General features: G+C 47.3%; 1 protein-coding gene across 2 annotated transcripts in view; it reads right to left on the bottom strand.

The window, feature by feature from the left end:
- LOC142572501 (multiple C2 and transmembrane domain-containing protein 1-like) overlaps positions 1-25,772 on the bottom strand; it is a 307,998-nt gene that overhangs the window by 134,484 nt on the left and 147,742 nt on the right. For both annotated transcript variants that reach the window (XM_075681668.1, XM_075681669.1), the window contains exon 2: positions 14,206-14,523. In XM_075681668.1, coding sequence (XP_075537783.1) covers positions 14,206-14,523 — 318 coding nt within the window. The remainder of the gene's footprint in view (positions 1-14,205; positions 14,524-25,772) is intronic.

Raw genomic sequence — 25,772 nt, 5'->3', positions numbered from 1 at the left:
CAAATACTTGACGGGCGTAAGCGAAAGAAACACCGGATGTTGACTTCATCTGCGGCTAACCTCCATTATTCGAATGCGACAGTCTAAAACCGAAAATAGAATGGCAACTCTCTAACGAGCAAGAGTGGGAGGATGCGGCGCCCAGCTCGGACCCGGCGGTTCAACTGCAGGCCGTCAGCTGGGCTTTGGAAGTCGCCGACAGACAGGGCCTCACGACCATAACAGGTGGCACTGGAGGAACTGATCGGACGGCCCCCTCACGCACCCTGGAAGCCCACTAAAGTCAACCGAATCCTTTATGTTGACGAAATAAAGTTGTTACCAATCTAAAGGACGCCTGGCGTGAACGCGTCCAGTACGCTCATTCTGTGTCCTTCGGTGCGTTCACGACAGGCGTCATTTATATCAAGCCAAGCATGGGCTTCAAGTCAACATGCATTTCCGAATAGGGGGGTAAGTGCTATATAGTCTTAAGAACCTATCTCTGGCTCGTGTGATCTATACTAAAAACCACGATGACAATTGTAGTCAGGTGAACAAACACTAAAAATTTGGAAGACGCTTAAGCGTTCGTCTTTAGGGGTGGAACGCGACAGCATTCAAAGATCAGTGACTGCTTCACGTGCTTTCTGGCAACTGCAGCTTAAATAACCGTAATGTTTACCGAGAACCACTGGCGGTGAACGCTATGCATGAAGGCGAGTTTTCTAGCAGAAACGCGGCCTTTTGCGTGGGCCGCGATGCGGCGAAGGCGCGCGCCATGTGGAGGTGTTGCAAGGAACCGGGCGAGCCGCTTTATGGCCCTTGATTTGTGCACGCCGGCGCGCGCAAATCTCGGAGGCCATGGCGGCTCTATGAACGGTAGAAACGCTGAAAAGGGGGCTGGCGTTTTGAGCTTCTGCGTGACACAGTTATGTTTTCTCGTATATTCAAATTACAATCCGACACTACCATGTCTGTAGGTTGCGTGTAAGTGGTAATTTGCAATTTTTCTGGCGTATTTCACCTTGAGAGATCCAATTGGTTCAGTAACTTCCTTGGGGTACATGGAGGGCCTTCGTGGTTGGGTATGCATAGCTCGAAATAATTCTTGCCGAAACGACGGCTAGCGCTCGATGCTGACGCAGGATATGACGTATTACATGTGATGTGCCTTATATTGTACTTTTCGTTCATACCACAGTTGTAAGCGTGCCTACGGGTGAATAAATTTCCTTGTCAGGACTACACAGGGGCTCTTAACGCGTTCAAACGTCATCAGCCTGGGCCAATTATACAGACGATACAACGTCACACTGTTTTTACGTAGCATTACCCCAACGAGGAAAGGACAGGGCGATTCGGATCAATCCCGAATACGGCGCAGTCAAACACAGTCCCTAAAGTCGCGAGCTGCCACGAGAGCACGATGCGAGACACTGGCACGTGACGCACGCGCCAAGCTTCTCAAAGAGCTAGTCGGCTTCGGGACGAGATGAGTATGCCTGCGATCATGGAGGAAGGGAAAAAAACTTTGAGGACGCTTAAGCTTCGCCTTCAAGAGTGGAACGCGATAGCGTTATCGCACCCCGTTCGCACCACCCACTCATTCGCTCTGCATGCTCTTGAGTCACACGAAGACGAAACGTGCGCCTGAGCAAGCGGAACGAACCAAAGAACTCGGTGTCTCGGAGGGAGAAACGATCTACGCGAGCCAAACGTCGTGATCGGCACGGACAGCCGGGCCGCGACGCGCCATGCAGGCGGACGCGATCATAGGGCTGACGCCTCGATGGGATCGTTCTCTATCTTGCTTGGGACGACCACGCAAACGCATGACTCCTCGCCAGCAGCACGGTACACATCGCAGGGGACGCTTTACTACCAAACGCGCTACGGCGCAGCGATCACGTCAGAGGCGTCCCGCATCGGACGCTGCACCTAGGAATTGAGCTGTGAGCGGAAAGAGGAGCCGCGTCACCTAAACACGAGGGTTCGAGTGACGCACGCTGGAAGTTGGAAGGGGAGAGAGCGAGAAAACTTATTAAACACAAGGGTATTGGGGCTACCTCGCACCGGTCCCCGCACCGCCCCAATGCGCCCAAACGAGACGAAGGGGAGAAGCGGGCGAGTGGCGCGCCACCTTTCGGGGCAGCGCTGTACATTGCCAGGAGGGGGTCTTCTGTGTTTGCCGCAATATGGCTCTGCGTGTGCGCCAAGCGCAGAAGAAATGCAGCGGAAACGTACTTCGCTACTCGTTAACTGCGATTTCTGTAATTTACATGCTCATAATTACCTATATACACCGCACTATAACTTTCTACGGCACGTTTCTAAGGTAACAGCGCATTCACTAGAGGCGCTTTTGTCGCGCTTTGAACCATCGAACTCATGTCATGAACTCTGAACTTGAGCTAAGCAGGTTGTGTATACCATTCCATTATCTTGTGGTAGAGAGTCCGTGGGACAAACGAAGCGATGTGTGAATGTTCGACTTCGTGAGCATGAGCTATCTCTTCAAGGGGTTGCGCCACTTCATCTCCCGAAGCATTGCAAGTCGTGCGGTTGTCGCCCCGATTTAAAAAAAAGAACTAGCGTCATTTTTAAACACGCAAGCCAATTGACAAGGGAAATCGCCGAGGCTCACAATATAAAGATTAGGGACGAAGCGTGTATCACCGAACCGCCTATCACTCTCCATGACAAGGAATTGCGTTATCTATGTCAATTTTGATTATGCGTCAGATTTTCACAGTTACCTCGGTGCACATCTATGCCTCGTGCATGTCATGGTTATAAACTGGCACCTGTATATATGTTATATATATCTTCAATAAAATATCAGTTGAGAGTCAGCGCCGTGTCGTCGTTTTTATACCTTCTTGTGTCCTTGTCTTGTGTTGCGCTGTAACGAACCACTATGAACATTCTCCTCTGCTGGCCACTTCGTCGGTGCGCTGTTGCTCGTTGCACATACTCGATGCGCGGCCTATACCGAAACTTGATCAATAAAGGAAAACGACTCCTGTAAGTCCGTGACCAGCATACCTGTTTGTTCTCATAAACCTCAAGTGGGCTAGCCACGGCTCGTGATGTGCGTAAAGTTTGTTGCCGGTCTGCGCATTCTTACTGTTCAGTGGGAATGCACAAATTTATTTTCACTAAAGCCGGTAAAAGTAGCGGGGGACCGGCCTCACAGTCTAACTTGCGCCTCGCAGAGTCGGGCGTTACTTGCGCAAAAAGTTACAGTGCATAATCTACTAATTAACGAAACATCACTAATTAAGTGTTTATTTAATGACCTTATGGCAAAGATATCGCGATGGTAAACATCGCGATTGGATTTGTTGGCCGGATCACTACCGCGCGCACATCCGTGGATCCCTGCGCGGTTGCGCGCCGAAGGCGAAAAATGTGAACAAGAGAAGAGAATCTGTCCGAACAAGATGGCGGAGTAAAGCCAACTTCCGGCGACATTGAGCTTTACAAGGAGTGACGTTAGGGCCCCTCATTGGCCTGACTGGTCGTGGCCTGACTGATGTGGTCCAGCTGTAGTATCAATCAGGCCACGACAGTTCAAAGATAAAAGGTATCAAAGATGGTTATATTGCTACAAACACTCGTTTTGCTCGCACCCTTTTCGAATGTTGTGATGCCTTTGAATGTCCGGCTGCTTTGTTGCAACTTTACCTAGCAAATGCTCTTTACCGCGTCTCACTTGAAATACTTTACGCTATCCTTGATCCCATGAAAATGGGTCGTGTCATTTTCAGAGGTGTAAAAAACGCCCTCTGCAAATTGTGGCTACGCTTGTCATTGTTAACGGTGAAGTGTTAGATATTGTGCGTATGCTTTTAACTGTTCGTCTGGGTTTCCCAATATCACCCGTGCGTTTCGCTGCATACTTTTAACCGTTGTGCCTCTCTATTCTAAGCAGTGATAAGACAGCTGGCTACATACTACAATCGGCCCACGTGAAGGTCCTCGCGTATGCCGATGACGTCGCTGTGTTTTGCTCACACAGAGACAGAACTCGCGAGATTGTATCAGTGATTGAAAAGTACCGTAAACAAACAGGATGTCATATAAACTAGAAGAAGAGCTGTGGTGTCGGACACGGAAATTCGGACGACAAGTTGAAATATTTGGCGAAGATAAAGTCGACTCGGCCGCCTGGTCAGTATCTTGGAGTGCCCCTTGACTCATCAGGACGCAAATACACTGTGGAACGAGCAAAATAATACGATAGAGGAATAAGCTAACGGGTGGAAAGGTCGTTATTTGTCTATGTTTGCCACCTCTACAATATGTAACATTTTTCTTTTGTCCGAAACGTGAGTTAGATACATCGCGAGTCAATGTGCAAGAAAGCCACCGCATCGTTGATGTGTTTATTGGGGAGTCCAGCTGGGGATATGGGGAAGAACCCAGGCGGTGCAACCTCTTCTGTGCAGTTAAGTATGGAGGCCTTGGTCTCACTCACTTATTTTCTTATTTCTTTTTCTTTTCTTTTTTTTCTTTTTGCAACAGGGTATGTCGCGATTTGTTTTCTTTAACGATCAGCCGGACAGCTTTCTCTGCACTTTGATGCACATGCGCTTACGTGGTCTTGTGCCTGCGTTTGTGGTGTCCTCATGCAATGCAACGAGTGGTCTTGTAAAATGATACCTGAAGGAAGTAGTCCTCGCGTGTCCGAATACTGAATGCCCGATTTCCGATGGAACATTAAACACAGTAACTAAACAGAAGTTGTACAACGACAGCATTCATGCCATGCTTCCTATACCCATGTATTGCTGAATATACAGTGGAAGTGAGGGACAATGTGTGCTGAAGAGAGTTAGAAAGATGCTACTGAAATGATCGACAAAATCAGGGATCTTTCTTTTTATTTTAATGAAACGGTATAGTAAAGCTCTTGCTGCGAAAACATGGCTTGAACAGAAAGGCTTATTCGTACCTTGGTCCAATGGATGCTTACTTCGTAAGAAACCGGAAACGATAGAACGTGTTTTCATAGACTGCCGGGTCCCCATATTTTTCTGGGACATCCTCCAGCATACTGTTCATGCGGAATTGCCTTTAGACACATGTACAATCGTATTTCCACCAGGTGAATACAGTAGAGACGTACAGTGTGACGTCAGCATGCCCGTGTAGGCCTCCACAATATATGGAAGACACGTATAGAAGGAAAGCATGCAGATGTCAACGTACCTTCTGTTCGCGAAAGCTTAATCGAGAGTGTCGCGTATGCAAGAGAGATACAGGGTGTTCAGCGAACACTTTCAAATTTTTTTTTAATTTCCTTTGGCAGATACAATTCTACTCCATAAAAGGCGGACATTACTAGCAAAAAAAAAAAGAAATTAAATGCGTTATTGAGTAATTAACAAAAATTCACTAATCAAGTTGTTAGCTAATTACCTTATGGCACATATTGCAATTTAAGTAAAATTCTAGCTCGTGAGACTACAAGGTATATCCAGTTGAAAAGAATTGTCTGGATGACACCATCTACGAGATGTGCGCCGTCAAACTTGCGGTAAAAATACACTGTTGTTCACTTGCTTTCTTAACGAAACGTCGTTTTATGCACTGAAGCACAAAAGTAACTGGAACGCCAGTGCATTTCTCCGCTAAGTTCAGGAATTAATATCTCGAAACTGGTGTCATCCTGAGCATTCGTTTCAAGTAGATCCGCCTTGCAAACTCCCAGGCTGAATTTGCAGATTGCAATATGTGCCACAAGGTAATCCGTTGAAAACCTAACTAGTTGATATTTTGTTAATTAGTCAATTATGCATTCCAATCTTTTTCTGCAAGTAATGTCCGCCTCTTCCAGTAGACCAGCTCACGAACTAGAATGGTGCTATCTACCACATCCAAATATATATATTTTTTTAATTAGAAAGTGTTCGCTGATACATCCGGTATGCAGGGCACAGTCCGAACTACCTGAGTGGATTAATGTATTTGTTGTGATGACTGACATGAAAAGAAAATTTGAATAATTCGTTTCCGCCTCAAAGCGGTCGTCACCCTGAGTCGAGGTTATCTGACATTATTTGAGTCTTGCCCGTAGCGCGGGAATCGTTTTGCAGAATGTGCGGGAGGCTTTGAGCCTTTGTCCAACGCTTCATCTCTGACGTGCCCTAGCAGCGCGTCCAAAGTGCCTTCTGAAAGCTTTGTAGAAGCGGTTCGAATTCGTTTCCTCCGATAAGTTCCGGTTCGGATTCGGTTCTCAGATGGCGGGGAAAAAATAACGGTTCGGTTCAGTTCCGGTCCGGTTCGGGTTCGACACCCTGCGTCACGGCATACATTCATCTCTGTCAGCGAATGCAATAAGTGGGGTTTACAGAATGCTTGTGCTCGAGCGATCATCTCTCTCTCACACGCACGTGCACACACACACACACACGCATGAACGCACCCGCGCAAGCACGCAAATACACAAACACGCAGAGCACGCGCACGCCCACATATACACGAGCAAGCAAACACACGTCCACAGCGCGTTTTGAGGGGTCGCTTCATTTCTCAAGTGCTTCCAGCGTGTTCTCTCGGGCGTGCTTCTATTCGGGTGACATATCGTCCAGCTGAAAGGAGAGACGCGGACGGGGCACGCAAACGAACTGCACAAATTGGGTGCGCACCTATCTGCGATACCCGCATTTAGGCGCCCGTACTGCGCTCCTAAGCACCGTGAAAAGAGACGCTATAGCCGTCTTGTGCTACATTCACTGACGAATGCCAGCATACGAATCTAAATAACTTCCGGGTAGAAAACGTTTTTCGTATACGCATCGCCTCAAGAGGCTCCACTCCAATGCCTGCTAAAAGGTACGCAAGCGAAGTGAAAATAAATTTTGTGGTATTTGTAAAGAGCACATGCCCTTACAGCGACTTCTTCGTTCCGGTTTTCTTCTGACGACAAATCCGTGGGGAGTGCATGAGCCATTACTCTGCGAAAGCAAGCCTCCGGCGAGCGACAGGATGTGTCGTGCGCGTGTCATCTCGATACTGTTAAGATAAAAGCAGAAAGAAAATAAACAGAGAGAGAGAGAGAGAGAAATAACGGGACCTCCGTATTACGAACACAAGTATATGGTAAGAGCCGCGCAAGGAGCCCGGAGGAGGATCGACGAGTCCTTGTTTTCGGCAAGGTGCAGTTTCAGCACTTCCGCCTCGGGTTACGAGAACCGTGTCCCGATGAATGCCATTTCCTTTCTCTGGCGGATTATTTGAGGAATCAGCGCGATCAGAAAAGGAAAAGACGGTAGAACGCACAGGAGAAGAGGGAACACAAGGCGAACGGGTGTAGTGACGCCCGCGCGATATATGCGCGCATCGACCGCGCAGCACGACAAAGACTCTCAACCGCTGTTGGTATACAAATATAGTCTCTCGCAAACACGAAGGCTCTCGCCGACGCAGTAAGTAGGTCCTTGCAAAAAAGAAAGCAAGCAAGAAAGAAAGAAAGAACGAAAAAGAAATCTTACATTCAGTGGTTTCACAGTGACACACACTAGGGCAGCCTCGTGGTCATCTAGCAGACCTTTGTGAGCGGCAAATACCCCGAGAGGCTTCGGGAGAGCGCAAGAAAGACGGGAATCTGCCCTTATGCAGGGCCGAAGAATGTGTGCCCTGAGCTATAGGGCGCGTATACTTGGCGTGCCTATGCGTCCAGCGCAATGCAAGGCACGTCTGACTCATTTTTTTTTTTTTCACGCACTGGCTTGATCGCGACGCTTTAAATTGCGTTGCGTGATGCGGTGTGTTTTGTCTATGTTGCGCGTCTTTGGTATTCACTGTGCGCGTCATCTCATCTTCTCATCGTCCCCATCTGAAGTAGCATATGCTATATAGACCATGCCACCGAGCAAGCCTCTCCAGGATTCAATGGAGAGTCTTTCTTTATCTATCTAGCTATCCAGCCGCCATCTCCGACTTTCTGGAGGTGAGTATACGTGACGGTAGTGTCAATGATTGTCAAGTGACTATCGGAGCTAACGAAGCTCACTGATGCAAGCGAGTCTCTTAGACACCAGCTAGTCTATAGCATGTGCGCTTCCAAAAAATATTAAAGTAATCATTATTTTGGGACCAATTCCAGTACCATCTACGTGATACCCACGCAACTTGTACGAAATATTAAGAATATGCGAATGCCACGTATAGCTGGGCAGAACTCGGGTAATGTCGTTTGCCGTCGCTTGGGGCAAGTCAGAATATTCTTGTATGTGACCTACATAATAATATTGTAGAGAGTCCCAACCCAGTATAAGTTCATGGATATATGTTGGAAGGATGAGAAACTCAATGTGGTGGCGTATGCCGTCGATGAGAACACGAGCAGTACACTGTCCGTCGGGGTGAATGAATGCATTATTAGCATCACGCAAAATAGGTCCAAGATAAGGCGTTTTTACTTTCCGGAGCCGGGAACACAGATCACTACGAAGAACAGAAACGGCGGCACCGGTATCGATGAGAGCTGACGCGGGAACATCTTCGACAGTTACAGAAAGCATGCTGGCCGGGCTAACAGGAGGAAGTTTTGAAGACCGATAAGAAGCAGTTTCCCCTCCAAAAACTGCAACAGTTAGTTTTCCGAGTGCTGGTCGACAAGATGTGAAGTAAGTAGGGCGAAGCGGTGATGTAGAGCGCCGGTAAGGCGATGGAGAACGACGTCTGGCCGAACGGGAACTATGAGGCAGATTGGGAGCAGCTGGAGGAGCTGTAGAACGGTGTTGAGGGAACGAGTACGATGCGGGATAGTAGTCGTCTGGTCGGCGGGTGCGGTCTCTCTCGTGTTCTGCATAGCCTCGTCTTTGATCCTGCTCGCGACGGCGGCAGAAGCGAGATATATGGCCGCGTATACCACAGTAAAAACAAACAGGACGAGGTGGACGCCACTGAGAGTAGGATGGCGCAGCAAGTGCTCTGGTTCCCATCGAAGCCAAATGGTCACAGGCACGGACGTCAGTAGGCACGGAGGTCACGGTAGGTGTGGGTAGCGAAGCAACATCCGCGTAGGTAGGTGTGGGGCGCGCTACCGGAGCTAGATGCGTCGTAGGTGTAGTCATTGCTGTCAACTCTTGCTTGACGACCTCGCGCAAGTCGAAGGTGGGGGTTGGGGCGCAGGCAGCAGGTGGACGCCTTAGGTCTTGTAGTTGAAGCTCTTCGAGCATGATGGTGCGGATAAGAGCACGTAGATCTGGAGAATGGGGAACCTGAGGATCGCTGCTGTCATGTGGAAGACGAATAGGCTGAAGCTCGTCTAGGCGTTGACACGTGGAAGTGATATCCTGGACAGAAGCCGGATTTTGCACGATTAAGGCGTTGAACACGACACACCCAATGCCTTTTAAGATGTGGCGAACGCGTTCGGCTTCCCTCATGCTAGGATTCGCACGGCGGCACAGAGCCAAGTCATCCTCTATGTATGAGGTGTAAGACTCTTGTGGAAGTTGGAGGCGCGTTCCCAGCTTCTGCTTGGCGACTTCTGCACGGCCAGACGAGGAAGCGAAGATTTGCCGCAGCTCGGAGCTAAACGTGGACCAATCCGCGATGTCGGATTCGTGGTTGAAATACCACGTCTTGGCAACACCGGTCAAGCAGAATGCGACGTGCCTCAATTTCTGGGTGTCGTTCCACTCGTTGCAAGAATTCACGCGGTCGTAGTGGTCGATCCAATCGTCGACGTCATCACCGCGGAGTCCCGCAAAGAGAGGGGGATCGCGCTGAGGGCTCGTCACAGTCCAAGAGGGCGCCGCAGGCGGGGTCGTCTGTGTGGTAGGGTTGGAGGCGCCGGAATGGCCGGGGTTGGAAGTGTCCATCGTTGTAGGGGTAGCTGGGCGCAGGTGGCGACCGGAACGGAGCTCCAGGGAGGACGAGAACACGAGAAGACGTCGGGGTCTTGACGTACCTCCACCACTTTATAATACCAAGACCGATCAAGTTGTCCAGCGCTGTTCATTCCCAAAAAGGCAACGCCCCAGCAAATGCTCGAAGAAATCGGAGAAGAGGGCAGATGATGATGGCTATGTACAAATGAAAACGACGAAGTACGTTAATAGTGCTTACAATATCAAATTATGTGATATCTTTATTAAACATTACATTCGGAGCAACAGTGTCAATGAGAAAATTGTTGATCGCCCTGAAAAATTCCGGAAACGTCTTTCTGTTACTCAATACGGGCTACATAAAACTTCCTTCCAAGCCTGAAAGAAGAATGCGAAAGCCCGCGACACTTTTTCATTGCGATAGCAATTATATGGACACTCCAGGCGCAATTTTGCCGTCGGCGTCGCCATGATGTTCCGTATAAAGTCCAAGGGCGATAACATCATCCCCGCGCGCCGTATGCTGTATGTGCGAATGAAATCGTGCTAAGTTGAGCCGACGATGGCGGATGAATCTCGCGCGCGCATGCGAGGAAAGCGGGGAGGAAGCGTGCCGTCTTCTGTCACGCACAAGGCATCGGGGAGAGGGGAGGGAGGGGGTGGCGTTCTACTCCGGCGGCTGCTGCGTAGGGCGCGGCCGCGCGGGCCCTATTCTGAGAGCGTTCTGCGATGAGAACAGGGGACTAGGCGTCTAGGCACACCGAGAGCCGATAGCTTCATGTGCACTGTGTTCTCGCCGCTTAGTTCGCATTGAAGCGAGAGGCAGCACGAAGGTTAATTCACTCGCTCCTGCTGCCGCGCTTAATCACTCCAGCTTTTTGACAGCGAGTTTACGCGCTCATCGAGTGAGATGTGTTCATGTTTTCTTGTGCGTGCGTGACACCGAGCTTGTCAATTCAGTTAGTAAGCGAATGTTTACAAGTTTACACGGCCGATAAAACTATTATCCTTACTTTGTATAGCTGTATACTAATTCGCTATCGCAATCGATGCTTCACCTTTCGGGCTAAACTGCGACTTTTGTGTATCGCGGGCTTCTTTTTTTTTTCAGGCTTGCAGAAAACTACGGCCCAAGCAGCTACACAACTTGGGTTACTGGATCGGCTTACGGACGGACGGACGGACGGGGACGGACGGACGGGGACGGACGGACGGACGGACGGACGGACGGATGGATGGATGGATGGATGGATGGATGGATGGATGGACGGACGGACGGACGGACGGACAGACGGACGGACAGACGGATGCGGGCGGGTAGGTGGGCTCAAAACTGCTGAAGTAGGTAAAGAATTCTATTCGCATTAAAAGGAGCTGGTGACAAGAATAGCGGCACCACTCCAGCTTCTATTTAAATGGCTCCGGACAGGCCGCCATTGGAATATGAACCTTGCAACGTTTAACGCTAGAACGTTATCTAGTGAGGCGAGTCTAGCAGTGCTATTGGAGGAATTAGAGGGCAGTAAATGGGATATAATAGGGCTCAGTGAAGTTAGGAGGCCAAAAGAAGCATATACAGTGCTAAATAGCGGGCACGTCCTGTGCTACCGGGGCTTAGCGGAGAGAAGGGAACTAGGAGTCGGATTCCTGGTTAATAAGAATATAGCTGGTAACATACAGGAATTCTATAGCATTAACGAGAGGGTGGCAGGTCTTGTTGTGAAACTTAATAAAAGGTACAAAATGAAGATTGTACAGGTCTACGCCCCTACATCCAGTCATGATGACCAGGAAGTCGAAAGCTTCTATGAAGACGTGGAATCGGCGATGGGCAGAGTGAAAACTAAATACACTATACTGATGGGCGACTTCAATGCCAAGGTAGGCAAGAAGCAGGCTGGAGACAAGGCAGTGGGTGAATATGGCATAGGCACTAGGAATAGCAGGGGAGAGTTATTAGTAGAGTTTGCGGAACAGAATAATATGAGGATAATGAATACCTTCTTCCGCAAGCGGGATAGTCGAAAGTGGACGTGGAGGAGCCCGAACGGCGAGACTAGAAATGAAATAGACTTCATACTCTGCGCTAACCCTGGCATCATACAAGATGTGGACGTGCTCGGCAAGGTGCGCTGCAGTGACCACAGGATGGTAAGAACTCGAATTAGCCTAGACCTGAGGAGGGAACGGAGGAAACTGGCACATAAGAAGCCGATCAATGAGTTAGCGGTAAGAGGGAAAATAGAGGAATTCCAGATCAAGCTACAGAACAGGTATTCAGCTTTAACTCAGGAAGAGGACCTTAGTGTTGAAGCAATAAACGACAATCTTGTGGGCATCATTAAGGAGTGTGCAATGGAAGTCGGTGGTAACTCCGTTAGGCAGGATACCAGCAAACTATCGCAGGAGACGAAAGATCTGATCAAGAAACGCCAATGTATGAAAGCATCTAATCCTACAGCTAGAATAGAACTTGCAGAACTTTCGAAGTTGATCAACAAGCGTAAGACAGCTGACATAAGGAAGTATAATATGGATAGAATTGAACATGCTCTCAGGAACGGAGGAAGCCTAAAAACAGTGAAGAAGAAACTAGGAATTGGCAAGAATCAGATGTATGCGTTAAGAGACAAAGCCGGCAATATCATTACTAATATGGATGAGATAGTTCAAGTGGCTGAGGAGTTCTATAGAGATTTATACAGTACCAGTGGCATCCACGACGATAATGGAAGAGAAAATAGTCTAGAGGAATTCGAAATCCCGAAGGTAACGCCGGAAGAAGTAAAGAAAGCCTTAGGAGATATGCAAAGGGGGAAGGCAGCTGGGGAGGATCAGGTAACAGCAGATTTGTTGAAGGATGGTGGACAGACTGTTCTAGAGAAACTGGCCACCCTGTATACGCAATGCCTCATGACCTCGAGCGTACCGGAATCCTGGAAGAACGCTAACATAATCCTAATCCATAAGAAAGGGGACGCCAAAGACTTGAAAAATTATAGACCGATCAGCTTACTGTCCGTTGCCTACAAAGTATTTACTAAGGTAATTGCAAATAGAATCAGGAACACCTTAGACTTCTGTCAACCAAAGGACCAGGCAGGATTCCGTAAAGGCTACTCAACAATAGACCATATTCACACTATCAATCAAGTGATAGAGAAATGTGCAGAATATAACCAACCCTTATACATAGCTTTCATTGATTTCGAGAAAGCGTTTGATTCAGTCGAAACCTCAGCAGTCATGGAGGCATTACGGAATCAGGGTGTAGATGAGCCATATGTAAAAATGCTGGAAGATATCTATAGCGGCTCCACAGCCACCGTAGTCCTCCATAAAGCAACCAACAAAATCCCAATAAAGAAAGGCGTCAGGCAGGGAGATACGATATCTCCAATGCTATTCACAGCGTGTTTACAGGAGGTATTCAGAGACCTGGATTGGGAAGAATTGGGGATAAAAGTTAATGGAGAATACCTTAGTAACTTGCGATTCGCTGATGATATTGCCTTGCTTAGTAACTCAGGGGACCAATTGCAATGCATGCTCACTGACCTGGAGAGGCAAAGCAGAAGAGTGGGTCTAAAAATTAATCTGCAGAAAACTAAAGTAATGCTTAACAGTCTCGGCAGGGAACAGCAATTTACAATAGGCAGCGAGGCACTGGAAGTCGTAAGGGAATACATCTACTTAGGGCAGGTAGTGACGGCGGATCCGGATCATGAGACGGAAATAATCCGAAGAATAAGAATGGGCTGGGGTGCGTTTGGCAGGCATTCCCAAATCATGAACAGCAGGTTGCCATTATCCCTCAAGAGAAAAGTATATAATAGCTGTGTCTTACCAGTACTCACCTACGGGGCAGAAACCTGGAGGCTTACTAAAAGGGTTCTACTCAAATTGAGGACGACACAACGAGCTATGGAAAGAAGAATGATAGGTGTAACGTTAAGGGATAAGAAAAGAGCAGATTGGGTGAGGGAACAAACGCGAGTTAATGACATCTTAGTTGAAATCAAGAAAAAGAAATGGGCATGGGCAGGACATGTAATGAGGAGGGAAGATAACCGATGGTCATTAAGGGTTACGGACTGGATCCCAAGGGAAGGGAAGCGCAGCAGGGGGCGGCAGAAAGTTAGGTGGGCGGATGAGATTAAGAAGTTTGCAGGGATGGCATGGCCACAATTAGTACATGACCGGGGTAGTTGGAGAAGTATGGGAGAGGCCTTTGCCCTGCAGTGGGCGTAACCAGGCTGATAATGATGATGATGATGATGATGATGATGATGATGATGATGATGATGATGATGATGAACCGAACAGCAGCTTTTACTGCAAGACAGAGCGAACGGGGCTCGGCGCGCATACGCACCCGAGTACTGCAGGCTGTTTCCCGTTCCCGGTGCCGCGGAGGCGTAGGACGACGAGGCGCCTCCGACGGCCGACGAGGAGGCCTTGTGGTGCCGGTGCAGCCGGTGTCCCAGCTTGCGGAACGTGGTGGACACGGCGCACGCGATGCGCTTGGTGGCCGCGCCCGCTCGGCGCCGCGGGGACGTGGGCTGCTGCCGGCGCTGCTGCTGCTGGGCGATGTCGGGCGGCGACGACGCCGGGCGCTGGCCCTCCGACGACGAGGCGCGGGCGGGCGACATGGTGCCGCTGTCGCCACCGCAGCCATCCTCGTCGCCGGAGCCTGCGAAGAGCGGGGAGAGGGGAACGGATGAGAAACACGCTTGAGAATCTCGCCGTTCAGATAATGAACGTTAGCAAAGAAACAGGTACGCTGATGTCAAAACAAGAAAAAGTGATCGCGAGAAGGTGGATACCTGGAAGTAATTGAACGATGCAAACCTCAGCCTCGGGCCTCAGTGCTGAGGCTGAGGTTTCCCTGGTTAGGCCGCTATAGAACATTGGTTCCTGCACTTGTGTCAAGCATATCAAAAACAATGCAATGCGCGTCTCGCGATAGCGCATCAGGGCCATGCACGAGTTACAGAAAAAAAAGTTGCTGATTGCAAGTACAAATACCTTTTTTAATATAGTTGGCTGCAGTTACTAATTACCGCGCCACAACAGCAAATTGAGCAATTACTAAAAATTAATCGATTGCTTTAACACTAATTTCCTCGCTGTCATTATGAACATTGCACAACTGCAGTCAGTAGAACGAGCTGCTCTGGCTTTTTCGAGGTCTCATCTGCAGACCACCGCACGTTGTATTTTTAATATTCTCTAAGAATTGCTTTCCAAGATTTTCTTACGCAATCTTCTCTCCTTTTCCTGTGAAGACATCTGCAGCGCGACAACGCAAACTTGCTCGATGTGCGCGCTGTAGAGAAGGGCTGTGCTTTAACGTACGAACACCTTGCTCACAAGATTGTGCATGGTTACGCAATGCCGCGGTGAGTGAATGAATGAATGAACGTGCGATTATGAACGATACGATGAACGATACGAACGAATGAACGATACGATTATGAGGCACGTCGTAGGGGGACACTCCGGACTAATTTTCACCACCTGGGATTCTTTAAGGTGCGCCCAAAGCACAGTATGAGGGCGTTTATCTCTTTTAATATTTTTTTTACTTTGTTTGCATTTCGCCCGAATGAGAACTCGACCACCGCGACCGGGATCTTCTCCCGCACCTCTCATGCTTAGCATGCGCAACACCAAAGTCACCACCCCACCACGTCGGGTTCGACTTCAGCCGAAGCTTGCGGCAAGGCTGTTCACATTTTTCTTCTTCTTTTCTTTTTCAACATTACCGATGAAGAATGTAAGCATGCTAAATCACAAATGCATCACCGCTACAGAGTAAATGGACGCCAATCTGTCAAGTCTGTCGCTTACGATTTGCGTGTAAAATAAACATGCTGTCTGAGGACTAATGGACAATTGTTTTCCTTACGTAGCTTTCTTTTTTTCTTGTAACCCAGCCTGTACAAGTGGCCTAAGTCAGCTAGAACGGTGAAATAGCGATGAGTGAAGCGAATAAGGTTGGACTATAATCGTTGGTTATCAAAACAAAAGAAGAGGGAGGGGGTCAAAGGATAATTGGCGTTTCGAATAAAGAGCCCGCATTAGTCCCGAAACGACAATTAACTTTCGATTGGACAGCGAACAGAACGCTTCACATCCTAATTAACGATGATTAATTGTAGTCGTTAGTTATCACGGCCCCGTATGTGTACTGAGTATAAGTATAGAGCCCAGCTAAAGGACATGCAGTGAGCGGTGCAACGAGATGGGCACCACGCTAAGAGGCTGGAAGACAGCACTGTCGTATATAAGATGTTCCGCTTGAGATTAAAATAAAGACGTGGAATTGGGCGGGGCATTTAACGCGCACAGTAGGTAACCGGTGGAGTATTAGAATAACGGAATAAGTGTCAAGAAAATTGGAAGGGAAGCGCAGTCGAAGGTACAGCACAGTATATTAGGGGGCGCGATCCGAATATGTGGAACTTGCTGCAGGCATACGATAGAGACATAGTCCTTATCCTGCACTGATTATTATTATTATTATTATTATTATTATTATTATTATTATTATTATTATTATTATTATTATTATTATTATTATTATTATTATTATTATTATTATTATTATTATTATTATCTAGCGCATACGAGAGATCGTATATTTGTAGCATTTATTGTAGGTATCGCAGAAAACCAAAGTATTTAATCGCGTCTTGGAAATAACTTAAGGTAGACGTGCGGCAGAAGCAGTTGCCGATACTTTTCACTCTTCAGGGCCCCTGTTCTCACGCTGCAACTGTGCGTGACCTCATGATGCTTCTCCTGACGAGGCTGATGCAGTGTCTTTCCACACAAAACGAAAGAAGCTTTGTATTGTACTGTCATTGAATCGGTAGCCTGGTCAAGAAAAAAATCCACGTACCAACCAAGTTCATAGAGCGATCTCAAAGCCAGACTGATAGCTAGTAAACCTAACTGGTGTACACTGAATTTCTTTTCACGTCGACTACTCGCCGTTCGCCCCGCTTCTGTCAATACCGTCGTTATGGTGGATAGGTGAGTAGGTGTGCCGAGCGACCCGTCTGAAGCGTAGTTCGCCATTTCTACGCGTCATGACGCCAAAATGGCGCCAAAATGGCGCTGCGCTCAGTCATGGCTCAGCCGAACGGTGATGAGCGGCGCTTGTCTTCTGGTACTTGTAGCAGACGGCACCCTAAATAAACGAAGATCGTCAGTGCGTACGTATTACTTCACGCTTACTGGATCCAGTAGTGGGAAGTTCTGCGGCTGCCGCGATTTCTGTTTGCGAGGCGTTAGACTAATATCACATGCGATAAAATTCGGTTGGAGACGTGCGAGTTTCTATGCAAGGAACCGACGGTCGCGCTATAACTATGCAGGAAAGATAAGTTCGCTTGTTGCTGAAATAGACAAAATCTTACGAGTTACAGCGCCAAAGGCAGGAAGGATTTTTCAGAAAGCTTTAGGAGAGGCGAAGGCCATCGACCTAAATATATGGGTGCAGTAAATTTAGCTCCGGGCGCAACATCCTAGCTCCGAACTGTTTTTACCCGACTTGATGGCTCAGTGGTTATCATTCTGCTGCCTAGCTATAGGATGAGGTCGTGGGTTTGATTATCTAACTGCCATGGCGCCCGCGTTCCGTTGAGATTAAAATACAAAACGGTCGGGTACGTAAGTTTAGGTGCACGTTAAAAAATCTCAGGTGGTCAAAAAGTATTCGGGGGTGCCCCACTGAGGCCTCTCCAGTAGCTCATGTGCTAATTGCTTCGGGATGTTGAACCTCATAATTTAATTAATTCTTACAATACTTGCCTGCACCAAGTCCACGCAAAAAGAAAACTACGTGCCAGTTCCCAGCAGACCGGTGCGGAGCTCCAAAATAACTCCGCACTTGTTCAGGACGACTAGAACTGCAGTGTCAAGAGAAGAAATAACCGTGACCTCTCGTGTTTTCTGAAAACAGCCGAATTTCTCCCATCCAACTTTGCTTAACTGCACTGCTCAGAAACGTATTTGAAGCATACATCGAAAGCGATATCTCCAAACACGCCTCTCGTCTACTTTGCGTACGGACGACGATGCGCACGGTATCATCGCTGTGCCGACAGCAACGCCATCTTTCTTTCTTTTTTTTTTTTTTTTTTTGCTTCATGAGGCGGAGAAGTGGGGAACTACGCTCGATCGGCATACCTACTCCTCTAGCCACCATAACATCGTATTTATCGGTAAAAACTACCGTAGCCGTATTTCTCTCTTGGGTCGCTTGGAACCCGACGGTGAACTGCTATAGCTGATCGCGCAATCAGCCTAAAGCCGCAAGAGCACTACTACGGACACTGCCACAACGTAAGCCTTCAATACGCACTTAGCCTTCAACTCTTTCCCAGCGCTTATAATTGAAGCAAAAAAATTCGAGAAAGAATAACGCGGATGCTTAGTCCTTGTAGTGAAAAATTTAACCTTAAGGGTACCAAAACAAACGATTAAGCAGCCGTCCGATTTCTAGAGAATCTGCACTTCGGATGAATCTTGAGAAAACACCTGGCCAGAAACTCCGTCTTACTTCTTGTTCAACTCCCTTGATCGCTAACTTCCGTCCGCGACATCAGTAAACACACCAGCGAATCCTTGTTTCTTCTTTTTTTCTTGCACGTATCAAGCCTTTTAAGCCCTTAATACGTCGTTTGAGAATCCGAGAAGCAATCAAGAACTTTGTCGTCCCCTTCCAACACTTGACCGGCGTACAATCCTTCTTTTTTCTTCCTTTTTTCTCCTTTTATTTCTTTCCTAAGCTCTCGGCGTCAGCAGGATACGAGTGCCGGAAGCAATTTGCGGCGCAAGGACCTTTCTTCCGCAATCGTGAAAACTACAAAAAAAGGAAGAATAGAAACAATAGAATAGGTTGATAAGGCGTTGCCGGTGCGCAGAAGGAACGTCGAGCACTGAGATAACTATACTGTCTTCTCCTCTACGGCCATGATAACGACTACTAATGCCCTCAGTTCATGGTTAAGCTAAGCGAGATGTTACATTTATGTTCTCTCTCTCTCTCTCTATTAGGTATTCCGAATTCGGATTGGAACTCGCTGTGGAAATCCAATTAAAGAAAAGTAAATAGACAGCACTTCTTGACAATACCTTCACAAGTGCTCAGTATACCATCCCCAATTTCGTTAAAGGCCCCATCGCATTGTTCCTCAAACAAAAGCCAGTGTCGCAAATCCAATTTTAAGGCTCGCTTACATTTTTCTCTCTTACTAAGCTCTATGCTCACTAAGTCCATCGACAAACATTGTTTCGGCGAGGCGACGGGAAAACAAGCAGAAAGCTGTCCGCCGTCAGTCGTGACTCTTTAATGAGTTGTTCCTCAAGAAAAAAATGAAGCGTTCCTCGGCAGCAATCGACAAGCATTGCGCTGTTTGTTCTTTCTACGTGTTCGCTTTCTGCTTAAGCTCTTGTTTCCTTGTTTCTCGGCTTTTCCTACTCTAATGAAACAAACGAGACTCTAGGTAAAAGATTAAGCGCTCCCACGCGGGATAAATTGCAAGCCCCGAAAACGAGAGAACGCGGAGGAAACGAACACCTCGGGGACACCGAGAAAGTCGTTAGAAAGTCATAGGATTCTCTCACGATGAACAAAACAGAGAGAGCTCTCTCGAAAGGGATGGCGGAGGGCGAATAAAACGTTACCAGGACCTCAGGAGCAGCCAGAGCTCTGAGCAGCCACCACGCTGATGGAGACGGGTCAGGCAATGTCGCCGGAGACCGTGAGGCTATAATGGAACGTGGCCGCTCCTCCGGACTGGCTCCGGCTCATCATTTTCGAAATGACCGCGTGCCGCAGGATTCGGCGATGCGGTACGCGATAATAGAAGCTTGCAGTCGTTTGAATCATGAATTGTGTGCGTGTGTGTTTGGTGTGTGCGTGCGTGCGTGCGTGCGCGGGTAGGGGGGGGGGGGGGCTACAATTGCGACTCGTCGTCTTCGGGGTTGTCCGTCCTTTTTTTTTTTATAGGTTATCATATTTTACAAGCCTTCTCATTTTCTTTTATTTTCTTGCCACTTAATGTCTTTTTTTCTTTAAGAGAAGACGTTCTATCGCTTTCAGTGACCAACAAAGGCCATATACTATACAGTGTAGAAAAAAAACAGAACTTTAATACTTTGCATCTTACATAGATAGGTTAGTCTATCAATCACTTCTTTATTAATCGCTGAAAACATAGCTAAATCGAAATGTTTTTAATGCGTATAGCATTATATGCTTACTGAAGCCGTTTGTAACCCATCCATCCATCCACCCACCCGCCCAACCACCCACCCGTGTTTCTCTTTCTTTCTTCTTCTCTCGCTCCTGCGCTCTGCCGAGGCTGGCGAAGGTAAAGATGAGGACCCAAGATACTATGTTCACCAGTCCCGTACTCAGCAGTCACTCATTTGCCTCCACATACACACCTGTCTACCCTCAGAAGCACTCAATTACACTCTGAATAATACGACGGCCCGAATTCAATTCCCGAAGTTTTCCATTTGTAAGTGTCATTTGTTTCTTTGTTTCGTGCCCGGAATTGCAGTAGGAAAAGATAGAGAAACAAAAAAAAAATCCAGGGAAGTTACCTAGGTTGCCCCTGGTTAGCTACCCTACACAGGGGAAGCGGGGAAGAAAAGGAACAAGGAAAGAAATAACAATTGACGAGTGTCGTCTTAATTTGCTAATAATACGTCTGATATCACGGTTGGTTGACATGCTCGCATAAGGACAGTGGTAGAGGAACGATGCATTTTCTTTCTATATATATATATATATATATATATATCTGTTGATGCTATTTCTAAAGCGACATATTTACGCAACTTGCAGGTACCCGCAGCTTTTTACTTAAAACAATGGTAACATCCGTGCGAGTTCGGATGTTTTAATTATTTTTCGTCGGCCTATCTTTCATTTTATTAGGAGTGAAATTTACTATATCCGCACCTGGGTAACATAAATTATGCAATCACACATCACACATGACCTTTACAATATCCCTACATCTTTTTTTTTTTTCCTTACCAGGATCCACTCTTGTAACGCCAAATTAACCATTTTTCGCGCATCCCCTTTCGGCCATTCATTCTTACCTCCAACTACAATATACGGCACCAGATGCGTCGTTGCGCCGTGTACAAGGTGACGCCTCGCACTAAAGTTGAGTGTATATGGTTATTGTAAACGATAATAACACAGCTGTATACCTAAAGACCAAAAGAAAACAACCATGACATCCAGGCCCGTTCGGCCGTTTCCGTTATTTAAAGGTAAGGACCGCCGGTTTCATTTAAAATGTGAACACCGTGAACCTTTAAAGAGTTAACCTTTATGGTGGTGGCAGTGGTGTTGCTGTAGCTGCAGGCGGTGTTGCTATAACCTGTAAAGTCAGTGCCAGCAATTGCTAACACGCCTGAACGCCGCTGTCCAAAGCACAAAGCACGCTGCCACTAATATATTATTTTACGATCGCTTAAAAATGTGGAAAGCCCCGAAACCCGACTTCGCATTATACGTATACGGTCCTCCCGGTAAACCTAGATCTTGCGCACACGAGCGTAGAAATCCTCTTCATTCCAATTTGTTAAAATAATCTGTTCCTCTCGATATCGAAACACTGGCAGCAGTAAATATATAGCGCTGGACGCATCGCCCACTTCATTGCAGTCTGCGCAGAGGGGATAATTTGAACGTCCGGTGTTGAAACGCCACCTCTTTTAGAGTGTAAAGAAGCGTGAAGTATGCACGCGTCAATGCGGCTTCCGCCCCGAGGTGCCGTCATTGAACTCAATTGCCAGGGGAGCCGAAACATTTTTTTTTCTTCGTATTTTTTTCAGTGGTCAATGCCCTTCCTTTTGTTTCTACCTTCTACCTTGAACTCAATAGTTGAAACCGGCACCATCCACGCAATGTCTCACGGCTTGATACTTCATTTCTCTGTAATATAGTAGAAACCTGGGCCGGTTGGTATTGCATAAAGGTTGAAAACTGAGCTCATATTTGCCAGAATACTTCATAACAGACGTCAAACTTACGTAACCACCGACGCAAGCATCGGGCGGTGATATAGGGTTGTTTGAACAGCCCGATCAAACGCTTTCCTCATTTATAAAAAAATTAATTTTGTTTGCTTATAAAGCGAATAGCATTGCCTACAGCTATGTTTATCTGACTGACAAAGGGCGAGGAGCACGCAGAAGTGGAAAGGGCACTCCGTAGGGCCGAGCCAGCGCAGGGAAAATAGATAATCGGATGAGGAGGGCTTTGCAGGCGTCTACAATTGGTCCGCTTCCCCTTGCTTAGCTTGCGGTGGCTGGTCGAAAATTGCTGCGGGCGTGCAACGGAAGCTTAAACGTGCCGCTAAACCGAATCCTCAGCGGAGAATAGCAGAGCGATGTCGTATACGTGTAGCAATGGCTCGACTACGTTATACTGCGATGCAAAAATGTTTATTATACACAACTAAATACATAATGCCCCCTGGCAGCTGCGACTAGCCTGCGCCAGAGCAATCGCCTGGCCGCCATCTCCTAAACCACGAAGGATTCAGTTTTTTTTTTTTCGCCATATAAATGCATGTTTATTGCATACACGTGATTTTGACGTGGTGCGTTCGCACGGTTTTGTGACACGGCGTGACATACATGCGAAGCGGGCACCGCCCGAAAACTTTTGACCAATAGGAGAGGACTAATTGCAAAAAAGCGTCGATTCAGAAATCGTTTTTGTTCGTTTGTTTGCTTTAACCGTAATTAATGTGTGCACATCGTATAAGACGTGTTTCCGCGGTTTTCTTGATGTCGCGCGACAGACAGGCGAAGTGAGAGTGGCCCAATAAATTTTTTACCATTCGTGGAGAGCTAATTGCAGAAATGGAATAGCAACAGTCTGGAATAGCTTTACTCTGTAGTGCCCGTGATCTTCGGAGAAAAAAAACTTCGACGAACGTAAGTGTGTGCCCTTCTATTCATTGTGCTTCGTTCAAGCACTGGTCTTCCGAAACCTGGGCTTTCCCCCCCCCCTCTTTTTTTTTTTTTCACTGTCGGAAGGGTGTGAGCAGGAAAAGCGCCAACCTTTTGAGACATGTCTTGGTACAATGGCATAAAAAAGCGCGTCACAGCGAAAGCGACATTCTGCGCATGTACCACTTTCCTCCATCGCCGCCTATTCACAGCGCCCTCTTGTCGCGTCATTGCGAATGGATGATTCCTGGTGGGGAAGCATGTAGTCACGTAGTGTAGTACAACGTCGCGAATGCGTTGCATCTTGAGTGGTCGCGCTCGCCGCAAGCTTCTGAGGCGCGATGCTCACTTCACCGTGGTTTAAAGAGAGCCGCGGTCGAAAGCAGAACAGAGAATGAGGAGGAAGAAGGGGCCCCGAAACAACATTTTAAATAAATAATATACGAGGGTCCCGATACGGCCACACCGCCCCAGTCGCTCGCCCGAGACGGTAGGGCTATATATATATATATATATATATATATATATATATATATATATATATATATATATATATATATATATATATATATATAGAGAGAGAGAGAGAGAGAGAGAGAGAGAGAGAGAGCAACTTTATTTAAAACAAACCCCAGCCCGAGTTTACTAAGCCTAGCCGTCAGACAGGCCTAGACCGAGCGCGGGCTGCTGCGCTGCCTGGCGCACCCGCGCACGCCATTGAAATACGGGCTCATATTTCTCCTCCTCCGTGGGCAAGCGACGCGAGCATTGCGGACGCAGCAGCGCCTGCATAACGCAATGCCCATGCTCTAGAGAGCACGAGGCGAGCTGTTCCATGCAAATCCCCCCTCGCAGCATACGCTATATTCTGGGCAAAAGAAAGAGAGAGAGCACTTTAAACGGCGTGAGTTGGCGAAAGGAGCCACGTCGCGAAGCAGCCAGCCAATACTGCCGAAGTAAGCAGAAAGTGCACCATGGGTTTTGCGAAAAGGGTCGAGAGCGAGAATATTGCGAGCGAAAACTGCAACGACGCCGTATAACACTTAAGTGCTGGGCGCCTGCACGGCGCACCTGCATGTACAGCGGCGGCGAAAGGGAGTGCTTTACGCTGCCTATGATGAGAGTCGGCGGTCCCGTATAGCAATTCGTATATATGCTACAGCGCTACAGCTCGGTCATACGGACACCAGAAAGAGGCGGTCTGCAGCATCCCGCGTGCTGAATAAAATTTGAAAGAAAAGGAGAGACAAAAGGAAAAAGCAAGAAGGTTAACCAGTTTACACCTTGTTTCCCATTCTACACTGAGAGAGAGGGGTAAGGAAAAAATAGGGATAAGAAAAGGGATAACAAGTGCGCATGCGCATTCAGGGCCCAGTCATCTTTAAGAGCTGCATCAGGGATTTGGCGCGGATGACGGTCGAGTCCGTGGTCCCAATCTTTTCTGCGGAGTTGTCCAGTCGGCTCAATGGTAGCGCGCAATAGCCTGTCCGTCACCATCAAGCGAAGGGCAGTGAGCGCGAGGATATGAACTGCAGTCTCGTCGCAATTTCAAATGCTGCACGAGGTAGTGCCAATCATGACGGCGCGAAAAGAGCGGGAATTTGCAACATGGAGATGTAGCAAAGGTTATGCAGGATGGGCATCAATCGCAACTGGAATGGCGATGCGGATGTTTGTAATCATGCGAATGAAGTAAACTATGTTTCCCTACATTAATGCTATAGTCACCAGCCGTTCCTTTCACTGACCTAAATTAATTAGAAAAATAAGGTGTTCTTGTAAAGCGTTAATCACGAATTTCAAGGGCACGCGTTGCGAAACACCCGATTTAAGCATTTCTATGTTCGTTCCTTCGTAAGGTCCTGAAATAGAGGAAATGCTGCGCAGTAAAGCTATCGTGTTTTGCACCGGATGATATATATATATATATATATATATATATATATATATATATATATATATATATATATATATATATATAGTTTTTTTTTCTGGGTGGGGAAGAGTGCTTATAAGGAAAGACTACGCCCTGATCCTCTCCTTGGCTGACCATGCAAGTCGTAGGGAAGTGCTTTTCGATGTCCTTTATTTCTTCTTTAACTTTTAATCAGGCAAATAAAATTAGAACAACACGAACACCAGATCGCTCCGCTAGCCATACCTATCATTGTTATTTATTATTTGTTTATTTATTTTTTTAAACAGCTTAACAACTTGATCAGTGACGCATGGGTCACTTCATGTCGAGTTTTGGAAATTTGTTTTGTTACCTATGTTTAAAATTCAAGTGTAAAAAAAAATCCTGACAGCTGTATGGTAGAGAAGCAACACACAATCGGTTCTACCCGCGTTTAACCCTCTTTAATTCTCATAAGCGCGAGGACACTTGGGTGGGTCAACCCGTGCTATGATTTGTCAAATGGAGCTGCTAACAACTTCAATAACGATGTCTGTTGCGAAAGCGGCAGGTCGCAAAGCTCGTTGCTGCGCAATAACGACTCGTTTTGGGCACTAATTGCAACTCTCGGCAAGCGGGCGTGAAAGACACGGGTGAAATAATAAAAGATCCCGTTGTAAGTACCATGCAGTCGAATAAATAGGAACGAAGAATAAAAGTGGTTATCGCGCTACTGTCACGACATCATCAGAATGTCCCAGTTCGTATATCTCTAAACGATAACGGATATGCCGTTTTGCGGTATATCCGTTATAGTTTGTAAACTCCCGTCTGTAAAAAAAAAAAGAAGAAAAGAAAAAAAAAGAAAAAGAAAACCATCGGGTATCCTCTGCGCATCGCAAAGTCATTTGACACAACGGCGATGGATGACCGGGAGGCCCACGTCTCCTGCTGTATGCCTGCCTTCATGTCAGCGCTGGTACGGTCTCAAATGGCGGCTCTCTTAAGTCGCATCCTCCAACCACGTGCAGCAGCTGCACGAT

This window comes from Dermacentor variabilis, chromosome 2, assembly GCF_050947875.1.
Source record: "Dermacentor variabilis isolate Ectoservices chromosome 2, ASM5094787v1, whole genome shotgun sequence".
Taxonomy (NCBI): domain Eukaryota; kingdom Metazoa; phylum Arthropoda; class Arachnida; order Ixodida; family Ixodidae; genus Dermacentor; species Dermacentor variabilis.
The sequence above is the reverse complement of the archived record's forward strand: the minus strand, read 5'-3'. Positions and strand labels throughout refer to the sequence as shown.